The following is a 20,684-nucleotide window of genomic DNA, read 5'->3' on the forward strand; positions in this document are numbered from 1 at the left end:
CGCTTTGGGTTCAGAAGCGGTCATCCCTGCAGAAGTAGGGATCCCCTTTTGGCGAAGGAAATACTTTAATGAGCAAGACAGCAATAAAGAGCTCAGGGCAGAAATAGACTTGCTGGGAGAGAGATTGGATTAGGCCAGCCTAAAAATCGCCGCATACCAACAAAGGGAGGCGAAGTATTACAACACTCGCATGAGAGTGTGGAATTTCCAGCCCGGAGACTTGATCCTCAAGAAGACACGACACGACCCACAAGAGTCAGGGTCGCACAAGCTAAAGCTAAATTGGGAGGGCCCATACCGAGTTATAGCAAAGATAAAATCGAGGACATACAAATTAGAAAACATAGAGGGAAAGGAGATAAAAAATACGTGGAACTCTAATATGTTAAAAAAATATTACTCTTGATTTTGTCGTTTTAACAAAGCATCAATAAGTTCCCATTATGACATCTGTACTACCAATAAACACCAAAATGCATTGCATCATTTGGAATAAAACTACAGATAACATGTATTCAACACATCAGTTGGGTTTGCTCCCTTCTCCAGCCTCCTCTTCCTCCCCCACTTCCTCCTCGTCCATCTCTTCTGCGGATTCGGGACTCTTATTGCCATAGTCGTGCGAACTCACACCGTCCAGGGGAAGGTCAGGGTGCATAGTCTTGACTTGTTCTCGGCACCTCCTGAACCCTATTCGGTAAGTTTTGGCGGTATCCATGATGAACTGCATAGAGTCCTTATACTCCCTTAATGCAGCTCAGGCGACATCAGTAGCAACAGTAGCAGCCGCAACAGCATGTATCTCCTCCTTACGAATATGCTCCATTTCTACCTAAAAGGCACACTCACGGATCTCAGCATCATGGAGTTCATTCTGAGCGACGACATATTTTTCATGGGCATCCAAGGTCTGCCAGTACATCTCGACAACCTTCTCCTCTTAGGCCAAGGCCATCGTCGCCAACTGAGAAGAAACAAAGGGGAGAACAGATTAACCAAAATCCATCTAAGAAGAAGGATAATACAGTCGAAAAGCATGAACTAAATTGATACCTGGTAGGAGGTATGCCAAATCTTCGCCGAAAGAATGTCAGTAGGGAACATTGGGCTTGTACATAATACTCCACATGGACCGCCCTGCGCAGCGCAGAAGCAAAACAAGTCGGCTCATGGAATATAGCCTCATTGAAAATCGTTGCGATAGAGGGATGCGTGGCTGCAACATTCTCAAGAGGGGGGGGGGCAGCATCACTGTTGCCTACAACGGCCGCCTTTCTCTGAGACGACTCTCCTTCGAGCTCCCTTCTTTTCTTTTTACTCCTGCTCGCCCTCTACTTTTTGGCCTCCCCCATGAGAGATTCATACTTGTTAAAATCCATATCTACAAAGGTAGAAGAGGGGATAAGAACACCAAGAATAGTGGAAATAGTTAGATATATATAAATCAAAGGCAAGACAAGACTTGGGGAAACAAGGCTGATCCCCCACTGCATAAGGACTCGCTCCTTGAGCAGCTCCTCGTGAGGGACTATCTTCTTCTGACAAAGGGCTTGTAGCTCTTTCAAGATGACCTGCTCGCCGGGAGAGAACCTCAGAAGAATATGACGCACCAGTATTAGAAGAGAAAAGAAAGAAACAAGTAAGCAATCGGGTACCCTACACACAACCCCTGTATATGCAATAAATAAATAAAAGGGGGAGAGTGTCATCGTCAAGAAGAGTAGACCAAACGCGAGAGTCTGTATAATTCAACTCCCCAGATGCAAAGAAGTACTGGGACTTCCGATTGTGTATGGAAGAGCTACCCGAAGTAAAGAGTTTATAACCTTACAAAGAGTTGAAATAGTACAACTCTTTGTCTGCAAAGTGCGTCCTCATCTGGAAGCAACTCCGAAAGAGAGGCACCGTAGGCTCATAACTGCGTCTGAGCAACAGAACGACAAAGCAAATGAGAGAAAGGTAGGAGTTCGAGACAAGTTGTGAGGGGGCTATTCGGTAAAAACGTAATATGTCAGAAATAAAGGGGGGGGGGGGAAGGAGTCTAAGACCTAAGTTCAAGTAGTCTGTGTACAAGAAAAGCTCATCAAGGCTCGGATCAAGGGCTGATTCCGAGATGGTGGGTAGCCTAATAGTAATGTTCGAGGGAATGACAAAAAAGTATCGAACATTTTGTATGTCGGAAGAAAAAAGATCACATCGAGCACTCCTTATTGTAGCCGGAGCCCTTACCGGCTGCGAGGAAGACTCCATCACGAAATTGGAATGTAACACAAAAGACATGAAGAGGTTATGCAAACAAGATCAAGCAGGCGAGCCTCCCACAAAAACAAGGAAGACAAGGCGCCTAAAAAGATCAAACAGATAGATTTTGCATGAAAAAAGGAAAACCACTATACAAAAATAGATTAAACAGGCAAAGTTCTAACAAGAACAGTGAAGAACATGAAGAACAACAAAACAAGCATACAACAATTCAACACAAAGGAGGAGGAAAACAACCACGGAAAGGGGACGAAGGAGAATGTACCTAGCGAAAAGAAGGAACCCTTTGGGCGAAGATGAGAAGCGAATGAAGGAGCCTCTGCCTTTATAGAGAAAAATTTGCACGGATCCTAGAGGGAGTTGGAATCTCAAGAAGGCTCGGCTGCAGAAAAGGGATTGTGTCTCAAGGGAAAAGATACTAAAAATTCTCGTATGTACGAAAAATCCTTGTACGTACGTTGATGTGACACCAACCAAGAATTTGCAACTTCCCAAGGTACGACCGATTTAAACATGCATTCATTACACTTTTGCAGGATGGACAACGTCGCCAAAGGACTACAACGTCGCTTTGAAAAAAGCATCAGACCGACACCCCCTATGAATGAGAACATCTCACTAGGCAGGTGAAGCCTAATCGAGGCTATCAAACTGACACTCCCCCATAAATAAGCACAACTCATAAGGCATAACATGCCCAACTGACAAACACGACTCGTGAGGCCACTAACAGGCCAATAAATAAGCACAACTCATAAGGCACAACAAGCCCAATTGACGAGCATGACTCGTGAGGCAACAACAACCTAATAAATGAGCACAACTCATTAGGTATAACAAGCCCAACTGACGAGCACGATTCGTGAGGCCACCGACAGCCCAACAGATAAGTGCGACTCATTAGGCGAAACAGACCCAATTGATGAGCAAGGCTCGTGAGACCATCAATCCCAACAAATCAGCAAAGCTCGTTAGGCAGCTCAGCAGAAACGCCCCAAAGAGTAGCTCGAAAAAAAATGCCCCAGAGAGCAGCTCGACAAAAACGCCTCAGCAAACAATTCGACAAAAGGTGCCCAAGAGAGCAGCGCGACAAAAATTCCTTAGAGATCAGTTTGGCAAAATCTTTCGGATAGCAGCTTGGCAAAATACCTTAGAGAGTGGCTTGGAAAAAAATGCCCTAGAGAGCAGCTTGGCAAAAATGCCCCAGAAAGCAATTCGGCAAAAATGCCCCAGAGAGCAGCTAGGCAGAAATTGCTCCGCAAAGTAGCTTGACACAACTTGCTTGGCAAAAATTGCTGCAGAGAGCAGCTCGGCAGATCCTACTTGGCAAAATTGCCCTATAGAGCAGCTCGGCAAAATTGCTCAAGAGAGCGGCTCGGAAGAAATTGCTCCAGAGAGCAGCTCGGAAAAAGTTGCTTTAGAGGGCAGCTCGAAAAAAGTTGTTCAAGAGAGCAGCTCAGTAAAAATTATCTTTGTAGAACCTACTTTGCAAAATTGCCCCGCAGAGCAGCTTGGCAGAACCTGCTCGGCAAAAGTCGCTACAGAAAGAAGCTCGGCGGAACCTGCTCGGTAAAATTACTCCATAGAACAGTGTGACAGAACCTACTAGGCAAAAATTGCTACAAAGAGCAGCTCGGCAGAACCTGCTCGGCAAAATTGCTCCGCATAACAGCTTGGCAGAACCTGCTCGGCAAAAATTACTCCACAGGACAGTTGGGTGAAAGTTGCTCCACGGTGCAACTCGGCAAAAAGCCTCGGAGCAACATCTCGAAAAAAATTGCTCCAAAAAGCAGCTCGGCAAAACCCTTCGGAGCCACAACTCGGCAAAAAGGGCTCCATAGAGCAGCTCGGTAGAAATCTTCTCTGCAAAAAGCCCCGGAGCAACAACTCGACAAAAATTGCTCCAGAGGGTAGCTTGGCAGAACCTGCTTGACAAATTTGCTCGATGTGGCAGCTCGGCTCGGAACAACTGCTCGGCCAAAATAATAATAATAATAATAATAATAATAATAATTATTATTATTATATATATATATATGTATTTTGAAGATAAGGAAGAAAATTGGAGGACACGACAACTTTTCAAAATTCCTTCTAGAAATTTGAAACTGAGGGGGGACAACTGATATGCCCAAAATATATTAGCCATTAAGAGGGAGTCAACACCTAACCCTCACCCCCCAAGCCAAACCTTTTGGCGAGAGCAATCAATTCCAAATCAATAAAGAGGAGGAGAGATCCACGTCGGCGACCTAAAACAGTAGAAGTGATGCACGCAGACACTTTATGACCCATGAACGATTCATGCACCTGCGCCATAAAGACGAATCAACCCAAGGGTAAACTCTAGCTCTTATAAGAAGGGATGCGGGGAAGAGGCCAAGGTAAGTCATATCACCCATTCTTACTGTTGCATTTAGTCTCTCTAAAGCATTTCCCTTACTTAGGCATCGGAGTGATCCGCCGGAGTACACCCCGGGTCCTCCAAGCCTTTCTTCTTTTCCTTTTTCGAGTCAACGAAAGTCGAAAGAGCAGTCACGCTGATTTTATCCCGCAACATGTTCAAATTTAAATTAGTACAAATAATTTATTAAATTACTTTTATATATATCCATGATTTGTAACTATTCTAATTAAAAGATAAATAAAGGATATTTTTTAAAATTACAATCAAGAAAAAATATAATTAAAAAACTTTATAATATTAATGTTTAAATATACATACATACATATATATATATATATATATTCTAATTAAAAGATAAATAAAGAATATTTTTTAAAATTACAATCAAGAAAAAATATAATTAAAAAACGCTATAATATTAATGTTTAAATATACATACATACACACATATATATATATATATATATATACATACATACATACATACACATATATATATATATACATACATACATACATACATACATATATATATATATAGATACATACATACATATATATACATACATACATATATATACATATATATTCATTTCACTTGCATGTCGTTTTCAATTATATATATATGTATATGTATATACATGCAAACATATATATATATATATATATATATATATATATATATATATATTCATTTCACTTGCATGTCGTTTTCAAACTAGGTTGGAGGTGGATGGTAGTAATTGTTCACATATTAATTTTTCATCAGTATGTCTGCATTGTTGGTTCAACTATCAACTAGAATTTTATTAGTTAGGTAGCACTCTATATGTGATTATTGACAACTATTAAAATTTTATTTTGAAAAAGTGGAAAGCTGTAAAAATATTTCAAAAATTTAAATTATAATTAGTTTTCCGAATTCTTTACTTGCAATGTTCTAAAATATTATTAGTAAATAATTAATAACTTATAAATTTTGAGAGGCTTTTCAGAATATGAGGAGAAAATTTTGACAATTAAAATTTTGGAAGTTTATTTAATTGTTGTAGTATGTGGCTCATATCGAGTGGAACACGTCTACAGAAAAAACAAGTTGGGACGATTAATAGGTTAGGGGTGCAGGGGCAATGCCCCCGTGGTACAGTACATGGGTATTTGAGGAATTTTTGTAATACTTTTGTACGATTAGGGTTAGTATAAATATATATATGATATAACCCTACTTTTACAATAGTAATAGTAAAATCCAGTCGCCGCTCGCTCCTGTGTATCGAGGCATACTGTCAAATCACATTAAATCTGTGTGTTTTTGTTATTCTATTTTTTTATTTTTTTGTATTATTCATCATAATTGCCGTACGTTTGACAACAGTTTATTTAATCAATTGTAACAATATATTACTATTAATAGTAAATAAAACTGATTTTAATTTTTTAAAAAATATTTTTTAAACAATTTGATATTAATAAAATAATAAGTTTAGATATATACATTTTTGAAAGAGACCAATGATCACAAGTCATCATGGAACTTTTGCATTTTATACATAAAAAAACATATTCATACTAATAATTAAGAGAAGAAGAAGCATATTTTGATCATCATATATTTTTTTTTCTGTTATTCTTTACAAAACATGCGTGACAATACAAGTAATTTTTTAATTATAATATTTTTATAAGCATTTCATAAAAATTAACATGTTTTAATTTTTAAAATTTTGAAAATATTCGTGACTTCTCATTATTTTCTCAATTCATTTTATCTAAAAAAGAGTAAATGTGAAAACCAATCAAAAATTTTAAAACACACATTCATTACTTGTTTCAATTAAAAGTGACACAAAGTAGACTTTGTCACTAAGTGCATTTGTATAGTTATTAAAAAGTGAAAGCAAACAATTATCGTACATTATATCTATCAATCATACTTATTAACTTGTTTTGACAACCATTTTAATTTTGTTTGACTCTTTATTTCTAGAATGAATAAAGTTGAATTTTTTTTTTTACCCAAATAAGACATTGTGGCCATTACTTTTTAATTAAATAAATTTAGGTTACGTGTGGTTGAAAATATGTCAATTTTTAAAGATGAAACAATAATGATACATGTATTATAGGAGACATCAAGATTAGAGTTCATGCATTCTATGTGGCGTAGAAGGCCTGATTTAAATTATGACAGATGTCAAAATTAATTAAGAGGTATGAATATGGGAGATGCATTATGTTCTGTTCTGTACTTATCATGTGGACCCTCAATGGACCGGGAAAAAAAATTTATTGATGTAAAATTTTGATATGTTACAAAGAAAATGTGTGTTGTAATTTTATGGTACTTTGTAACTTTGCAGAAATGAATTTTTTTATATTATGTATTTATATCTCTATAAATTTTATCATATTTTCATTTTAAAATATTTTATTTTTTGAAAATAGCTGTGTTGAGAAACCAAATAGTATTTTAAGAAATTATATAATAATATTGTTATAATATTTCTAAATAACTTACTGTAAATGTGTGAATTTAGACACTGATTATTTTGATAATAATATTTTAACTTTTCAACAATAAATGCACTTAAAATTTTTACCAAAATAATTAATGCTGACCTAAAAATTCAATATTTATGAAAATACAGAATAAATATTAATTTTTAGAACCTTTAAAAAATATTTATTGATGTCACGCAGAGGAGGATGAACTATAATCATAAATCATTTAGATAAATTCTAATTGAAGGAAAATAAATTATTAATTAAGAAAAGTAAACTAATAAGAAAGCACTCTCTCCCCGCACTTGGCAATAAATAATACCTAGACACGGGAAAAACAAAATCTCTCGCGTATGGATAAAGAAAATAGCAATAAAAAAAAATAATTTAACGCGCTCTCGGCGCGCGTGGAAAGGTCAAATCTAATTTTTAGCTTACGGTCAAGCTATGAAACGGGAGGACATTATAGTAATTTCACTGGGAACGGCTTGGTTTACATTTTGTCGCCCACGCCAGCGGCTGCGCCGTATAAAGTCCAATTTCGAAGATCAGGTCGGAGCAGTTAGTTACGGTTCATACAGGTCACCGCCAGCCATGGTGGATACCGACGCCATGGCCGCCGCGCTCGGCGTCACCTCTGCCGTCTTCCGCTTCCTCGCGTGCTTCCTGGCCACCGTTCCCGTTGCCTTCCTCCGCCGCCTCGTCCCTGGCGTACTCCCCCGCCACATCTTCTCCGCCGCCTCCGGCGCTCTCCTTTCCTACCTTTCCTTCGGGGCCTCTTCCAATCTCCATTTCCTGGTCCCCATGCTGCTCGGCTACGCTTCTATGGTCCTCTACCGACGTCGATGCGGCATCATTACGTTCCTCATCGGATTTGGGTACCTCATTGGCTGGTACGTGTTTGTTGTTGTGTGCGTGTGTTTTCGATCCCGCCCTCCTCTGTATGCTCTACTGGATTTTGTTGATTTTCTTGTTTATTGACGCGGGACTTCGATCGAATTGTGGTGTTAATTATTTGGTTGGGCGCATCTGTGCTTAGATTTAAGGTAAATCCTTTGGATTTAATTGGTAAGAATATAACTTTTGCTTTAATTAATTTATTTTTTAAAAATTTTATAGAGAATGATCTGATTCCTTCATTGCAAGGTTTGTTATCATGAATAATGAGTGGAAAAGTGGAGTACTTTAAATCCCTGTTCTTGCTTGTGTTCGGCCATTTGAATTGTTGTGGCTCTAACTGTTGTTAAATCATAAAGTGAAGTTTTTCTCTCAGGTTGCTACATCTGTCTTTTCTGGCGTGCCATTGCCTTAAATTGGGCATGCCCTAGTTTCTCTATCTTCGTCGTTTGTCCTTAATTGTGCTATTTTTTTTTAGCTTCTCAGTCATCCAACTGTGTTTTTTGTTGTAATTCTTCCTTCCCTCGCTCCTTATCCATCTCAACCCCTAAGTTCTACCCTTCTATGCCACAGAACCCGCTTGAGTTTCTGCTCTCTAAAAAAATCTTTTATCTTAATTGGTGTTCAGCGATTGTGCAATGTTTATTTTCATTGTGCTGGCCTATTGATTATACCTTGCTAATGAATGTATAATTGTGATGCTGTTTGTTCTGTTCGTTTCATCCTCATTAATTTATTCTTTGTAACGGGTAAAAAAACATGCAGACATTTTCTATTTTCTTTAGCAAGCAATTGAAATCTATACTAAAAATTTTGAGATTTTTAAAATAAGATTATTTTGAGACTCTCTAACTGTTTTTTTCTTTTCATATTTTTTATTTTAAAAATGTTTGTAGCCATGTATACTATATGAGTGGGGATGCATGGAAGGAAGGAGGTATTGATGCTACTGGTAAGCACTACTTAGGCTTTGGCTTTCATCTTTTTTTTTTTCTTTTAAGAAGCAACATTTATGCTTTATTCTTGCATTATATTCATGGGTTCGAGTCCAAGAAAACAACCTCTCTGAACAAAAGTAGGGGTAAGGCTGCGTACATTGTGACGACTCTCCCCTAACCCTCACAAAGCGGGAAGCCTTTATGGCCCGGGGATGCCCTTTTTCTTGCATTATATTCTGTGTTTACGGTTAAAAGTCAGTGATGTTTGTTCCCTTTGGGAATAGTGCTTAATTTAAGTGGCTGCTAAAGCTTATATGCTTTAATGATTTTGAAATTTTGATGAATAAGGGGAAAATGACAAGAAAAATGCTTTGCGCTTGCAATTCTTTTTGAAAACTTATGTTAAATTTAATTAGTGTTATTCATAAAGTAGCATTTGAATGATCAAATTCAGTATTTGTTTATACGAAATATCATTTGAAAACACTGGACGGGTAATGCTTTGGTGTCATTCTCCAATGTCTGAGTTACATTAGAGTGGATGGACTGGATATAAAGTCAAGTAATTGGGCTTGGGAGCATAGGAAGATACTGGACTTTGCTAAAGAGGATGCTTGTCTTTTTTCTGAGTCATGTAAGCTGTTTGCTCGACCTTTATTTTCACTAATCTTTCTTTTTTCTTTTTCTTTTTAAAAGAAAAACTTGTTAAAAGAGTACTGATTGTGCCTACAGAAGATTGTGCATGATAAAAAATTGTTGCGTATAGATGAAATCTTAAAACTATCAAGCTGATGTAATTACCTGTAGCAAGGAATGCTTACCTCAGCATTATTTATTCTGCCATATGCTCATAGTGTTCTATCCACCAATGTTTTCATGGAGTTTTAGCTTTCATTTTTTAAAGTTTTAGTTCCAAATTCCAATATTTTATTTGTTGAAAATATGAATATGAGCACAGATAATTAGTTTTAAATGTATTTGTAACTCTAATTTTATACTTGCATAGTTGCATGTACTCTGCACAATGCATGTATATCTTAAATGTATATCTCCACTATTAAAACAAAAGCGAAATAATAACAAAATCCGAAATATCAAGCTAGCTCATTGTTTAACATTTGAGTTAACATTTGAGCAATGGAGCCACTATTTGGTTCATTAATATCACTAAGATCATGATGGGTGACTTCATTAAGTCCATCACTAAAATCACCATCACCATCATCATTTTACCACTAAATGCATTAGTTTATTGAATATGTGTTTATATCCTCAACCTGAATATCTGAGTGAAGTTTGAACTGCTTAATGAACATCAGTCTAAAAACTAATTTTTGAGTCCATAATTTTGTGAATAGTACATAAATCAAATCACTTCCTAACTTGTCCATTCCGCGTACAATTATACAGGAAAAAGAATCAAGCCTATACAAGTGATTTGGTAAAAATTTGAAAATATAATGTATTGTAGGATCTTACATCCTACCATGACCCTACTATGATTCTAGTCAAATCCTATCAATTTGCAATTCTATGTAGGATCAGGATTGGTTTGGTAAAGCAGGTATGGTCATATGGTCCAAACTGCAACCGGAACAACCATGCTACTATGTTTTATAAAACATTGTTCACCATAAATTATGTCAATGTCTCTGCCACAGAAAATATTGTGTTGGAAAGAAGATTGTGTGTGTGTTGAGTGCATGTGCATATCTATTCATTCTCTATATTTTGTCGAGTCAGATATGGCTTTGTTCTATAGAGGATCGATTGATGTGAGTATCTTGTTGGAGTGAGTATTTGCTTGCATGCAAGTGTGTGTTTATAGTCATTTTCTATATTTTCTCGTCATTGATGTGGCTGTGTCTAAGAGAGAGGTGAATTATATGTAAATGTGTAATTATATGTTCTTATTGCAATCAATATTGACTAAAAAACACGAAGCTTGTTGTGCAAAGTAGATCTAGGGAACATTTGATAAAATTAAGTGTAAGCAGTGGAATCCAGTTCATTGAATCTGAATACTGAACTATATTTATTTTTTGGTATCTAATATCTAAATATGTGTTGTTTTTCAATTTTAACCCTCTCAAGTGTCAAGACCATGACTACTTGGTAAAGTTGGAGGTTGTGTTACATAAGTTAATGTTTTAGTTTAATATTTAACTTTTTCTTGTCATATATTTATTTAACAGTAGTTAGAAATAAAATTAATACAATCTTTTGTTCACTAAAATAAATTTTATTATTTTAATTTTAATGGTGTTAAGTTTTTTGTCATTTTCATTTTTTATTAGGGGTAAAAATGGAAAAGAGACCTCTGTATTTTCTCACTTACTGAATCAGATTTGTTCCCATGCTCCCATGTCTGCAGACCAATTTTTGGAAATTAAAAGTTGCCACCAAATGCCTTGATGTATGACCGGTTCATTTATTTAATGAAACCCGTTCAGATGTAACCTTTGTTTAGTGGCCATTTAGATCCAACAAATGTTCCCTAATTCAATTAAGTGTTAGATTTCGTAGTCTGCTGCAATGTGATGAAACTCTTAGGGTCGTGAGGAGCATGACTTTACCATTCAAAAAAACTAAGTTGTTTGATAAATTCCTACGAGTATCTAGTTTTTTCATTTTTAATTTTTTTGGCAACTGCATGCATGCACATGCATCTGAACCTATTCCGGAACTCGTTGTCCATTTGCCATATATTTTGTATTTGCTCGTACTTATGTTTTTCTAATATATAGGTGCCTTAATGGTGTTGACTCTCAAAGTCATTTCATGTGCAATAAATTACAATGATGGATTATTGAAGGAGGAAGGCTTGCGTGAGGCGCAAAAGAAAAATCGATTGCTCAAGTTGCCGTCTTTAATTGAGTACTTTGGTTACTGCCTCTGCTGCGGAAGTCACTTTGCTGGGCCTGTTTATGAAATGAAGGACTATCTTGAGTGGACAGAGGGGAAATGGGTGGGTTTGCCATACTTTTGTTGTGTTTTATTTTGTTAAATGTTAGTAATGCTCAAACCCCCACCCCCCCCTTTTTTTTTTTTTTCCATTCTTATTTTCTTCTTCTTTTTTAAAATGTTTTACAGATTTCGACCCCTTCAGACAAGGAGCCATCACCATCACCATCACCTTATGGAGCAACCTTTCGAGCTCTTATCCAAGCTGGTTTTTGCATGGCCTTGTATTTGTATCTGGTGCCGTATTTCCCATTGTCCCGGTTTACTGATCCAGTATACCAAGAATGGGGTTTCTGGAAATGTTGGGGTTACCAGTACATGGTTGGCTTCACAGCACGGTGGAAATACTATTTTATTTGGTCAATCTCAGAAGCTTCCATTATAATTTCTGGGTTGGGTTTCAGTGGTTGGACAGATTCATCTCCGCCAAAACCACGATGGGACCGTGCTAAAAATGTTGACATTTTGGGTGTTGAGTTGGCAACGAGTGCGGTTAAGCTGCCACTTGTGTGGAACATACAAGTCAGCACCTGGCTGCGTTATTGTAAGTTTTTACTCATCTGATGTTGCTGCTTCTATTTCTAGATTTTGTTTAGATTTTTCAGTTGCAAGTAATTTTGAGTTGATATTGAATTGGAACTAGAAATTTTGGATTTTCCATTCACATATTAAAAAAAGAGCAAAAGACATAGTCTCCCCTTAGATTTAGCGGAAGATGTAGACCTCTCTTGAGATTTTAAAAATTCCATGAGCCTCCCTTGAGGTTTGGCAAAAACATGCGGACCTCCCAGACCTTCCCTAGGGTTTGTGTTGGAATTGGTGTATTCCCAAGATGGGGTGTGAATTGAGTATTTAAAATTTATTCCTTGGTATATCCAAATCAGCAGTAGTAATACTCAACTTAGGATCTGTCTATATACTCATAAACCCAAATGCGCAGATAAATGAAAGATGCAAAAATTAAATCATGCGCAATATTCACACAATAACATACCTATGCAGGAATATAAATTGCGAAAATATAAAACAGGGCACACACGATATGTTATCGAGGTTCGACCAATACTGCCTACGTCTCTGCCTCGAGCTCACAAGTAAGAGGGTTTTCACTACGGTTCACTAACAGGTGGAGCGGCACTGTTTACAATCAGGTCAATTAACGGGGCTGACCTCAACTTACAACTGCACCTTACTAGGATGGTGCACTTAACTTTCCTAACCGGATCAAAGCCAATCCAGGACTTTTACTAAGGCAAGTCTCCCTTTTTAGGCCCACGCCTAGAATACAATAATTAATATGAAATTGCATACAATTTAAATGTTTCTCTAATAAGCAGATATGTACCGATATCAATAAATGCATAGCACACAGATATGAACTATAAGCTCAGTGCCAAAGAAGTGTAATCACACTCAATCTAATGTCAATAGGCAATCAAGTGCAAGAGTGTATTTTCAAACTATCTTCGAAACAATATATCAATATGCCTTAATAGGGTTTCAAAGATATCCAAATATAATGATCAAATATCTCAAAAATGATTTTTAAAAATGTTATGCACAAGAGATATTTGAGTATAAGCTTGTAAAAAATATTTTGCTTCACAAACCACAATACAAGCTTAAGAGTCTTGCAATACAAAAGCTAAGACTCTCAAGTCTCAAGCTACCAAGCTTTCCCCACACAATAGATTTATTGATTAAATCGGGGGGAAAAACTTTGGGCTAAACTCTCAATCGAAAAGCAATCACACAATCAAAACAATAAGAGCTATAGCTTTGTAGGATCTCTCAAGATATACTTACTCAAAAAGATTTTGCAAGGAAATAGTAAAAGGATGAGTATTTGACTTAGTATATGAAGAAAAAGCTCTAAAAAATTCAGAGGATATTTTCGTTAATCAAACTCCTATTCTTGTCTTAACTTTTGCAAATGAGTTCATATATATAGACACCCTCAAAATTTTGACCGTTGGGATATAGTGAGAATTATTAAAATTGTCTTAACCCAATTTAACTTAAATAACCCCGTGTTATTGCAGTTAAAAATAGAGCAAGCCGAGAGGTTCGATCGACTGTGCTTGAGGTTCAGTCGACCCAATTGCCAGATTCGATCGACCGAGACATTTTTGAACTGTAGGTTCGGTCGACCGGGCTTGAGACGATTTCAGAATCTCCGAGGTTCGGTCTACTAGATTGAGTTCAGTTCACCGAGCTTGGGTGTTTCGTCAATTAGGCCACTTTTCTACTATTAGTTCGATCGGCCATGGCGTTGGGATCACCACACGTGTCAGTTCGGTCGACCAGGGCGTTGCTGCCTATTTTGAGGTCGGTCAACCGAAGGGTCAAACCATTGACCTCAGGAAGGTTTGGTCGACCAAAGTGCTCAGAGTGTTGGGGTTTGGTCGACCGAACATGGCAACTTTGTGCATTTCGGCCCTATTCTTATGAAGTTATCTCTATTCACATGATAATTAATTCTAAGATTATGAGGGACTTTTTCATGCAATATTGTGAGTCCTATGGTCAATCTAAGGCCTTTGAGAGCCGACCGAAAATATCCAGCGTGATTCCTAAGGTCCTGTGGTTTCCTATGGTCTTGAGCTTATAGTTCTTACCATGCTTTAATTATTACAGACCGATAGATAATTATTACAGACTCGAATGATAAATGTAAAAATATTATAAAACTTGAAACACAAATCGATTTTTATGCGCTACTCCTTTGCAACTCCATGGAATACGCCGGGGTATGCTTGTTCAGGTGCTCTTACGGCTTCCACATTGCATCATCATCTGTGCTAACTAAAACATAAACCAGCTCAAGTATTCAAAGCACACAGATGAGATACTGTGATTTGTCATAATCAAAATAGGGACCTCCCAGACCTGCCCTAAAGTTTGGCATAAATATGTGACTTCTCCTGATATTTAGCAAAAAGACAAGTCAAGGAGGGGTAAAAGTGTCCCGAAAATCAAATTTTTGGGAAGTTTGGGGAATTTTTGTAGCTGCAAGGGTGGTTTGCATCTTTTTTCCAAACCCCAAGGAGGTACATGGGATTTTTGAAATCTTAGGGAGATTGTGTCTTTTCACCAAAACTTGGGGAGTCGGTGCCTTTTTCCCTAAATAAATTTATGGGTGTGGATGTGATTCGGTTTTAAGTGAGTTTGACTAGTATGTGGAACCTGATTGAGCTTCCTTTTTTATTGGGTTATCAAAGTCACAATATAGATGTGAGGGCAGTGTGCTTGAGTTAATTCTTTTGTCAATCTGTAGAGAACTGGGCAACTCTTGTTTGAGTGGTTGATTCACATGGGTTTTACACTTTCATTCGGTTTGTTGCAATTTAATGGCAGCAAGGATTGGCAATCATTAAGAAAGTTTGGTTTGTATTTTTGTAGATGTTTATGAACAGCTCATTCAGAAGGGAAAGAGACCGGGTTTCTTTCAGTTGTTGGCAACACAAACTGTCAGTGCTGTTTGGCATGTGAGTATACTTCAGCATTTTTTGTGATCTGGAAACTGCTTATATCATCTAATGGTTAGTAAATAGCCTGATTTATATTTTATTCCTTGCTAGTTGAAATCAACGATACATGTACATTTTATATTGTGCAAAATACTTATATTGGGTATGACATGATGCATGTAGCCAAAAAGTGTTTGGAGAGAGAGAGTTGGAGAAATTACTTCTTTGCCATTGGCCCCTTCCCCGGAACCCGCACACACGGGTGCTTTGTGCACCGGGCTGCTCTTTACATTCCTGTGTTTTTATCAATTTTTCAAAGTGAGTGCAGTATTGAGGGTTGACATACCACTGAGAAATTTCATTTATAATGGAATATGGAAGAGAAACACAAGTACTCAAACAAGTCAGCCATGTCATCATGTAAAGTGATTTGGCATTTAGATGATTCCAGCAGCTACATGTATGTCCAAATAAGATGTGTACTTAAGGACATTTGTGTATTTAAATATATAAATGTTTACTGCAAATGGAGGTGTAACATCTCCTCCCATAATCTAACTAATTGGGTGGGTAATATTTTTATAATGGATTTTTCATGCAACAGACCTGTCTATTTTTGTTGAGAATTTGAGATATCTGGTCATAGGCACACAAAGTTATCATCAAGCTGCTATCAAAGGATTGCTGCAATTACCCGGAATAATATTCTAATCCTCCTTTTTGCACATCCCTCTGACTGCTATAAAATCCTTTTTAGGATATTTTTATTTATGCATTTAAAATTTTGTTTCTTGGTCAGTGCAATGCCAGCCATTATGGAGGTGTGGTTTTCAAATCGACCTCTGCATGTTTGCATATTTCCATGAAATTTCTTAATAAATTCTTGTTTTGGTCTCTTGTAAGAAATGCACCGTTGTGTTCCTATTGTTTGCAAACCCCCATTGTTGAGTGTATAGTTTACATCAGGTTCTTAAAAAGTATAAATTGGAAATCTAGCAGATGCTTTAATTTAAAAAATCTATCCACTCTATTACCTATATTACAATTGTGATTATTAACCATGTGATTATGTATTCTTATTCTTGGAATTCATGTTTAAGCAAATAATAAAGTTCCTTTTCAAACCAAAAAAATCATCATTTAGAATGCTGCATTTGAACTGTTGGAATCAATATGGGGACTCTGTTCCACCATTGAAATTTAATATGCTGTCTCAGTTATTTTTTCCCAGTTTATTACTCACTGAAGATTCTCCTTGAAAATTTTGATTTCTGAAGCTCATATTATGTTTTTTCACTGTTTTTTGCTCTCAGAGACGAGTACTCTAATCTTGTCACTCTTACCTCACATGTACTTGCAAGGCTATAAGCATCTGAATCTTTGATTCCCACATATAAAACCAAGTTCTTTTATTTTTCAAGTTCCTTTTTCTATATGGATTGGATATGTATTAAACTTGTAAAATTTTTTCCTTTTTAAGTCTAGAATCTGCACAAAATTAACTTTTGTTTATCTCATCAAATGGCAGGGATTATATCCTGGGTACATCATATTCTTTGTTCAGTCAGCATTGATGATTGCAGGTTCAAGAGGTATCAATCAGTTCTGTCTCTCTCCCCCCTGGTTGTGCTTATTTTAGATGGGGAAGCATTTTCATCGACTGCACGTCACTTTTTGTTTGTTTGTGAACAGTCCTTTACAGATGGCAGCTAGCTATTCCTCCAAATTTGGCTCTTATTAAGAAGATACTGGTGTTTGCGAACTTCACTTACACCATTTTTGTTCTGAACAGCTCAGCTGTTGGTTTCATGGTGAGTCATTTTTCTATTCATATTTAATAAATAAAAACAACTTTATGTGGATGCTACAATCTTAAAATTTTATGCTTTTGATGCTTTTGTATTGTATTTGTGTGGTGCAGGTTCTAAGCATGCATGAAACGTTAGCTGCATACAGGAGTATTTATTATGCTGCAACCATTCTTCCCATAGTATTGATTCTCCTTGGGAACATAATCAAACCAGCAAAGCCTGTTAGATCTAAAGCTCGGAAAGAACATTGAGGTAGAACCATCTGCATCACTTTGGATTGTTGGATTAGTGAAATAGTACAGCACTGGTTTCTACAGTTTCTTACTCTGTTCCTTGCTATATTGTTACTCTGTTCTACTGATACTGTTCAGCCCATCAAACTCTTAAATTCAATTTTTTAGCCTTTACATTGCTTTACTACAGTTAACTAGATTAATTTGGGCCTCTTGTAGGAAAAGCTGTGGACAGGAACATTGTATGTTTTCCTGAAACAACTTGAGTTGAGAAAACTTCAGACGTTTATGTTTAATAATTAACAAAAAGAAAAATAAATAAGTAGTAATCAGCATTAGCTACTAGTTGTAAAATCTTGTGCCAGTTGGGGGCGTGACACTGAAAGAATTGAGGGATTAAATCCAGTGAGGTTCAATTCACATCACTGAGGCCAAGATGCTCCCATCCACGGGGAATATGTGGGGGCCTATGCTCGCCTGCTTGCTTTGTGAAAAAGTTGGATTACTGAAAGAAGACTGAAGGCTTGTTAAATGATGATTTTTCATATGTATTTTCAAATGAAATAGGGAGAGAAGTTGACATTGAATAAAAGATGAAAAAACAAAATGAAATTGTGAAGAAGTTCAACATTAAATAAAAGATGGGAAAAAAAAAAAGTTAATTAAGGTAACATCTCAATGCAAACTGGATAGGAAAGAATTGAAAGCAGTTTACTGCACGTCTATTGTACAAATATTGTTTCTCCCTTTTTGCGTATTTCTAGGAGGGTCCTACCAGTTCATTTCATGTTTTTCTTCTGGTTTGCCTTTTAACAATCTGATTTCCATCTGGATGGTATGATAGAAGGCCAAAATGGTGTCCCAACTCGTGAAATTGTTAGGGTAAATGTTAGCATAAGATATAAGAGATGGGCACTGCTTGGGTGGCAATGGGGAGCATGCGTCAGACTTCAGCTGCACGTGTGGTTAGTGTGCCGGCAGTAATCAATGATGACTAATTTAAATTTTGAATCTTCCTATACTATTTTTATATAATCAGTACACCTCATAGTATTAGAGATTATATTCATAAAACTAATGTAAATTGATCACTTCTTCAATTATAGGAAAAGTTTAACAAGGTACATAAAAAGGTGAAACACGCAAGAGTTTTGTCATCAGATACATGTGCAGGAGAGAAATTACTTTTGATTCTTTGAAGCCTTTGCTGGGTTATCGATCATTCCCATTTTCTTGAATAGAAGATGACAACCTTCCTTTTATTGCTTTTGAGAATGTAATAATGAGTGGATGGCTGTGTTTGTGTGTGTGTCTCATCTCTGTAGGGTAGGGACTAGGGCCTAGAACTTATTTTGTTAAAAAAATAAATTTTTTTGTACTGCTACGAGTCTATCAACTTAATTATTCTGTGGATGATTTTAGCTATAATGTTATGAGCTGGATTTTGAATGGGACTCCATTGGTTATTTATGGAAAAACATATTTCAAGACCTTTACATGTAGAGAACTGATCAGTGTATTTTTTTTTTTTCACAGTTGTCATGTGATTGCGTTTCTTTGCTGTTGTTTTCTTGGTCTTTGCACAGCATTTATTTTGCTGTTGTTTTCTTGGTCTTTGCTGTTGCTTTCCCTTTTATTGAGCTTAACCAATGCAGGAAAGTAGGACCCGCAGCTTCGAATGAAGATAAAGGTTTTCGGCTCGACATTTGAACAAAAAGAAAGTCTAATTTTATAATATGATACCTGGTCAAGGATTGATAGTATTACTGCAACTCAAGCATCCATCAAACACCACCAGCCAGCGAAGATAAATGCTGACAGGATTGAAATTTTCCCAGGAAATCAAATTGAATAGCATTGTAATATCTAGGATAGTCTGGGTATTTTCCTTATTTAAATTAATGGCATTTTGAGATTTCAACTGAGGAATATTGTTTCTATTTTTCTGCATCGACAGATAGGTTTTCCTGCATTGCTGTGAAACTCATTGGTTATATTTTAATGAGAAACACACGAGGAAAGACATACTATAGTGAGGAGATATATTGATGGTGGGGACAGGCGAATTTATCTCAATGTTGCAAAAATAAAGGCAGTGATGCATGTTACGCGTGTGTAAGTGTGGCTTTTAAATGTCGGCTGAGGGCTGTAGGATCCTCAGGAGTTTGTTTCACATTAAAAAATTAGAGTGGATAATTGATACTTATATATATGGTTGAACTCAAGATCCAATAGACTTAAGCTTTTAGGTCAGGTTGACGTTCACCCATGTGTATCAAGCCCACCCATGGGCTTCTCCGGTCATAACAAGTAGTATCAGAACGCGATTGGAGCAGAAATGTCAAATTGGAGTTGTTCACCGAAATTAGAGCACTTTATAGTGACTCGAAATTAAATTTTGAGGTCACCATCACGTTCACCTTGTCGAGACGAAGCTAACAGTGCAAGCCGAAGCTCAAAAGGAGTTCAGACGGAAGTACACGCGCCAACATGCGCTTCGCCGGAGTAGTTTGCCTCGTCACGCGCCGGTCACCTTCCACCCATGCGCGCCACGCGTCTTCCTTGCCCAGCCACTTTGACCCGACCCGGCGACCCGCTCCAAACCCGGACCAATTCGACACTCGCTCTAGACCCGGTCCGTACCTATCTCGGATCTCCGGCCCATCCATGTCAGTGAGACAGCGATGCGCTGAGTCAGCGCCACGTCAGCCGCTGCGTCACTGCCACACCATCTACCACGTCAGCGCTGCCACGTTAATAGGTGGGCCCCATAGTGCCACGTCAACATCGTTGACCAAGTTTGACTTGATCTTTGATCGGACTTTTCGGAGTCATTTTGGGCCGTTTTTCGAACAATTTGAACCATTTTCAAGGTTTTCGACCGTTCCGGATCTAACCGTGCTATCCATTTGAGCTAATTCTATCTCTAGATCAGCGAATCAAGATGTCAAACGAAAAGAGCTTAAAAATCAAAATGTTCAACGACAATAATTTCAGTTTCTGGAAGATGCAGATTGAATATTATTTGTTTGAGAAGGAGTTGCACTTACCATTGAAGGGTAAGCTAGCATCTATGAACGAGAACGAGTGAGAGTTGCTTGATCGAAAATCTCTTGGAGTCATTAGAATAATGTTGTCAAAGTCTGTGACATTCAATATCAAACATATATCATCCATCAAGTCTCTTATAGATGCGCTTT

At 37.2% G+C, this 20,684-nt stretch overlaps 1 protein-coding gene across 3 annotated transcripts; it reads left to right on the top strand.

The window, feature by feature from the left end:
• The first annotated feature begins 7,656 nt into the window (after positions 1-7,656).
• LOC131164126 (lysophospholipid acyltransferase 1) lies at positions 7,657-19,509 on the top strand. 3 transcript variants are annotated; one of them, XM_058121103.1, is made up of 9 exons: positions 7,657-8,064; positions 8,965-9,020; positions 11,754-11,974; positions 12,100-12,514; positions 15,373-15,458; positions 16,969-17,032; positions 17,133-17,251; positions 17,362-17,503; positions 19,140-19,509. In XM_058121103.1, the coding sequence occupies exons 1-8, from the start codon at positions 7,766-7,768 to the stop codon at positions 17,500-17,502; spliced, it is 1,401 nt and encodes a 466-aa protein (XP_057977086.1). In that variant the 5' UTR covers positions 7,657-7,765; the 3' UTR covers position 17,503; positions 19,140-19,509. The 3 variants fall into 3 exon arrangements, with proteins under 3 accessions (XP_057977086.1, XP_057977085.1, XP_057977084.1); XM_058121102.1 differs by having other exon boundaries at positions 7,675-8,064; positions 19,148-19,509; XM_058121101.1 differs by lacking the exon at positions 19,140-19,509 and having other exon boundaries at positions 7,675-8,064; positions 17,362-17,658.
• Positions 19,510-20,684: the final 1,175 nt, after the last annotated feature.

This window comes from Malania oleifera, chromosome 9 (genome assembly GCF_029873635.1).
Source record: "Malania oleifera isolate guangnan ecotype guangnan chromosome 9, ASM2987363v1, whole genome shotgun sequence".
In the NCBI taxonomy this organism is placed as follows: domain Eukaryota; kingdom Viridiplantae; phylum Streptophyta; class Magnoliopsida; order Santalales; family Ximeniaceae; genus Malania; species Malania oleifera.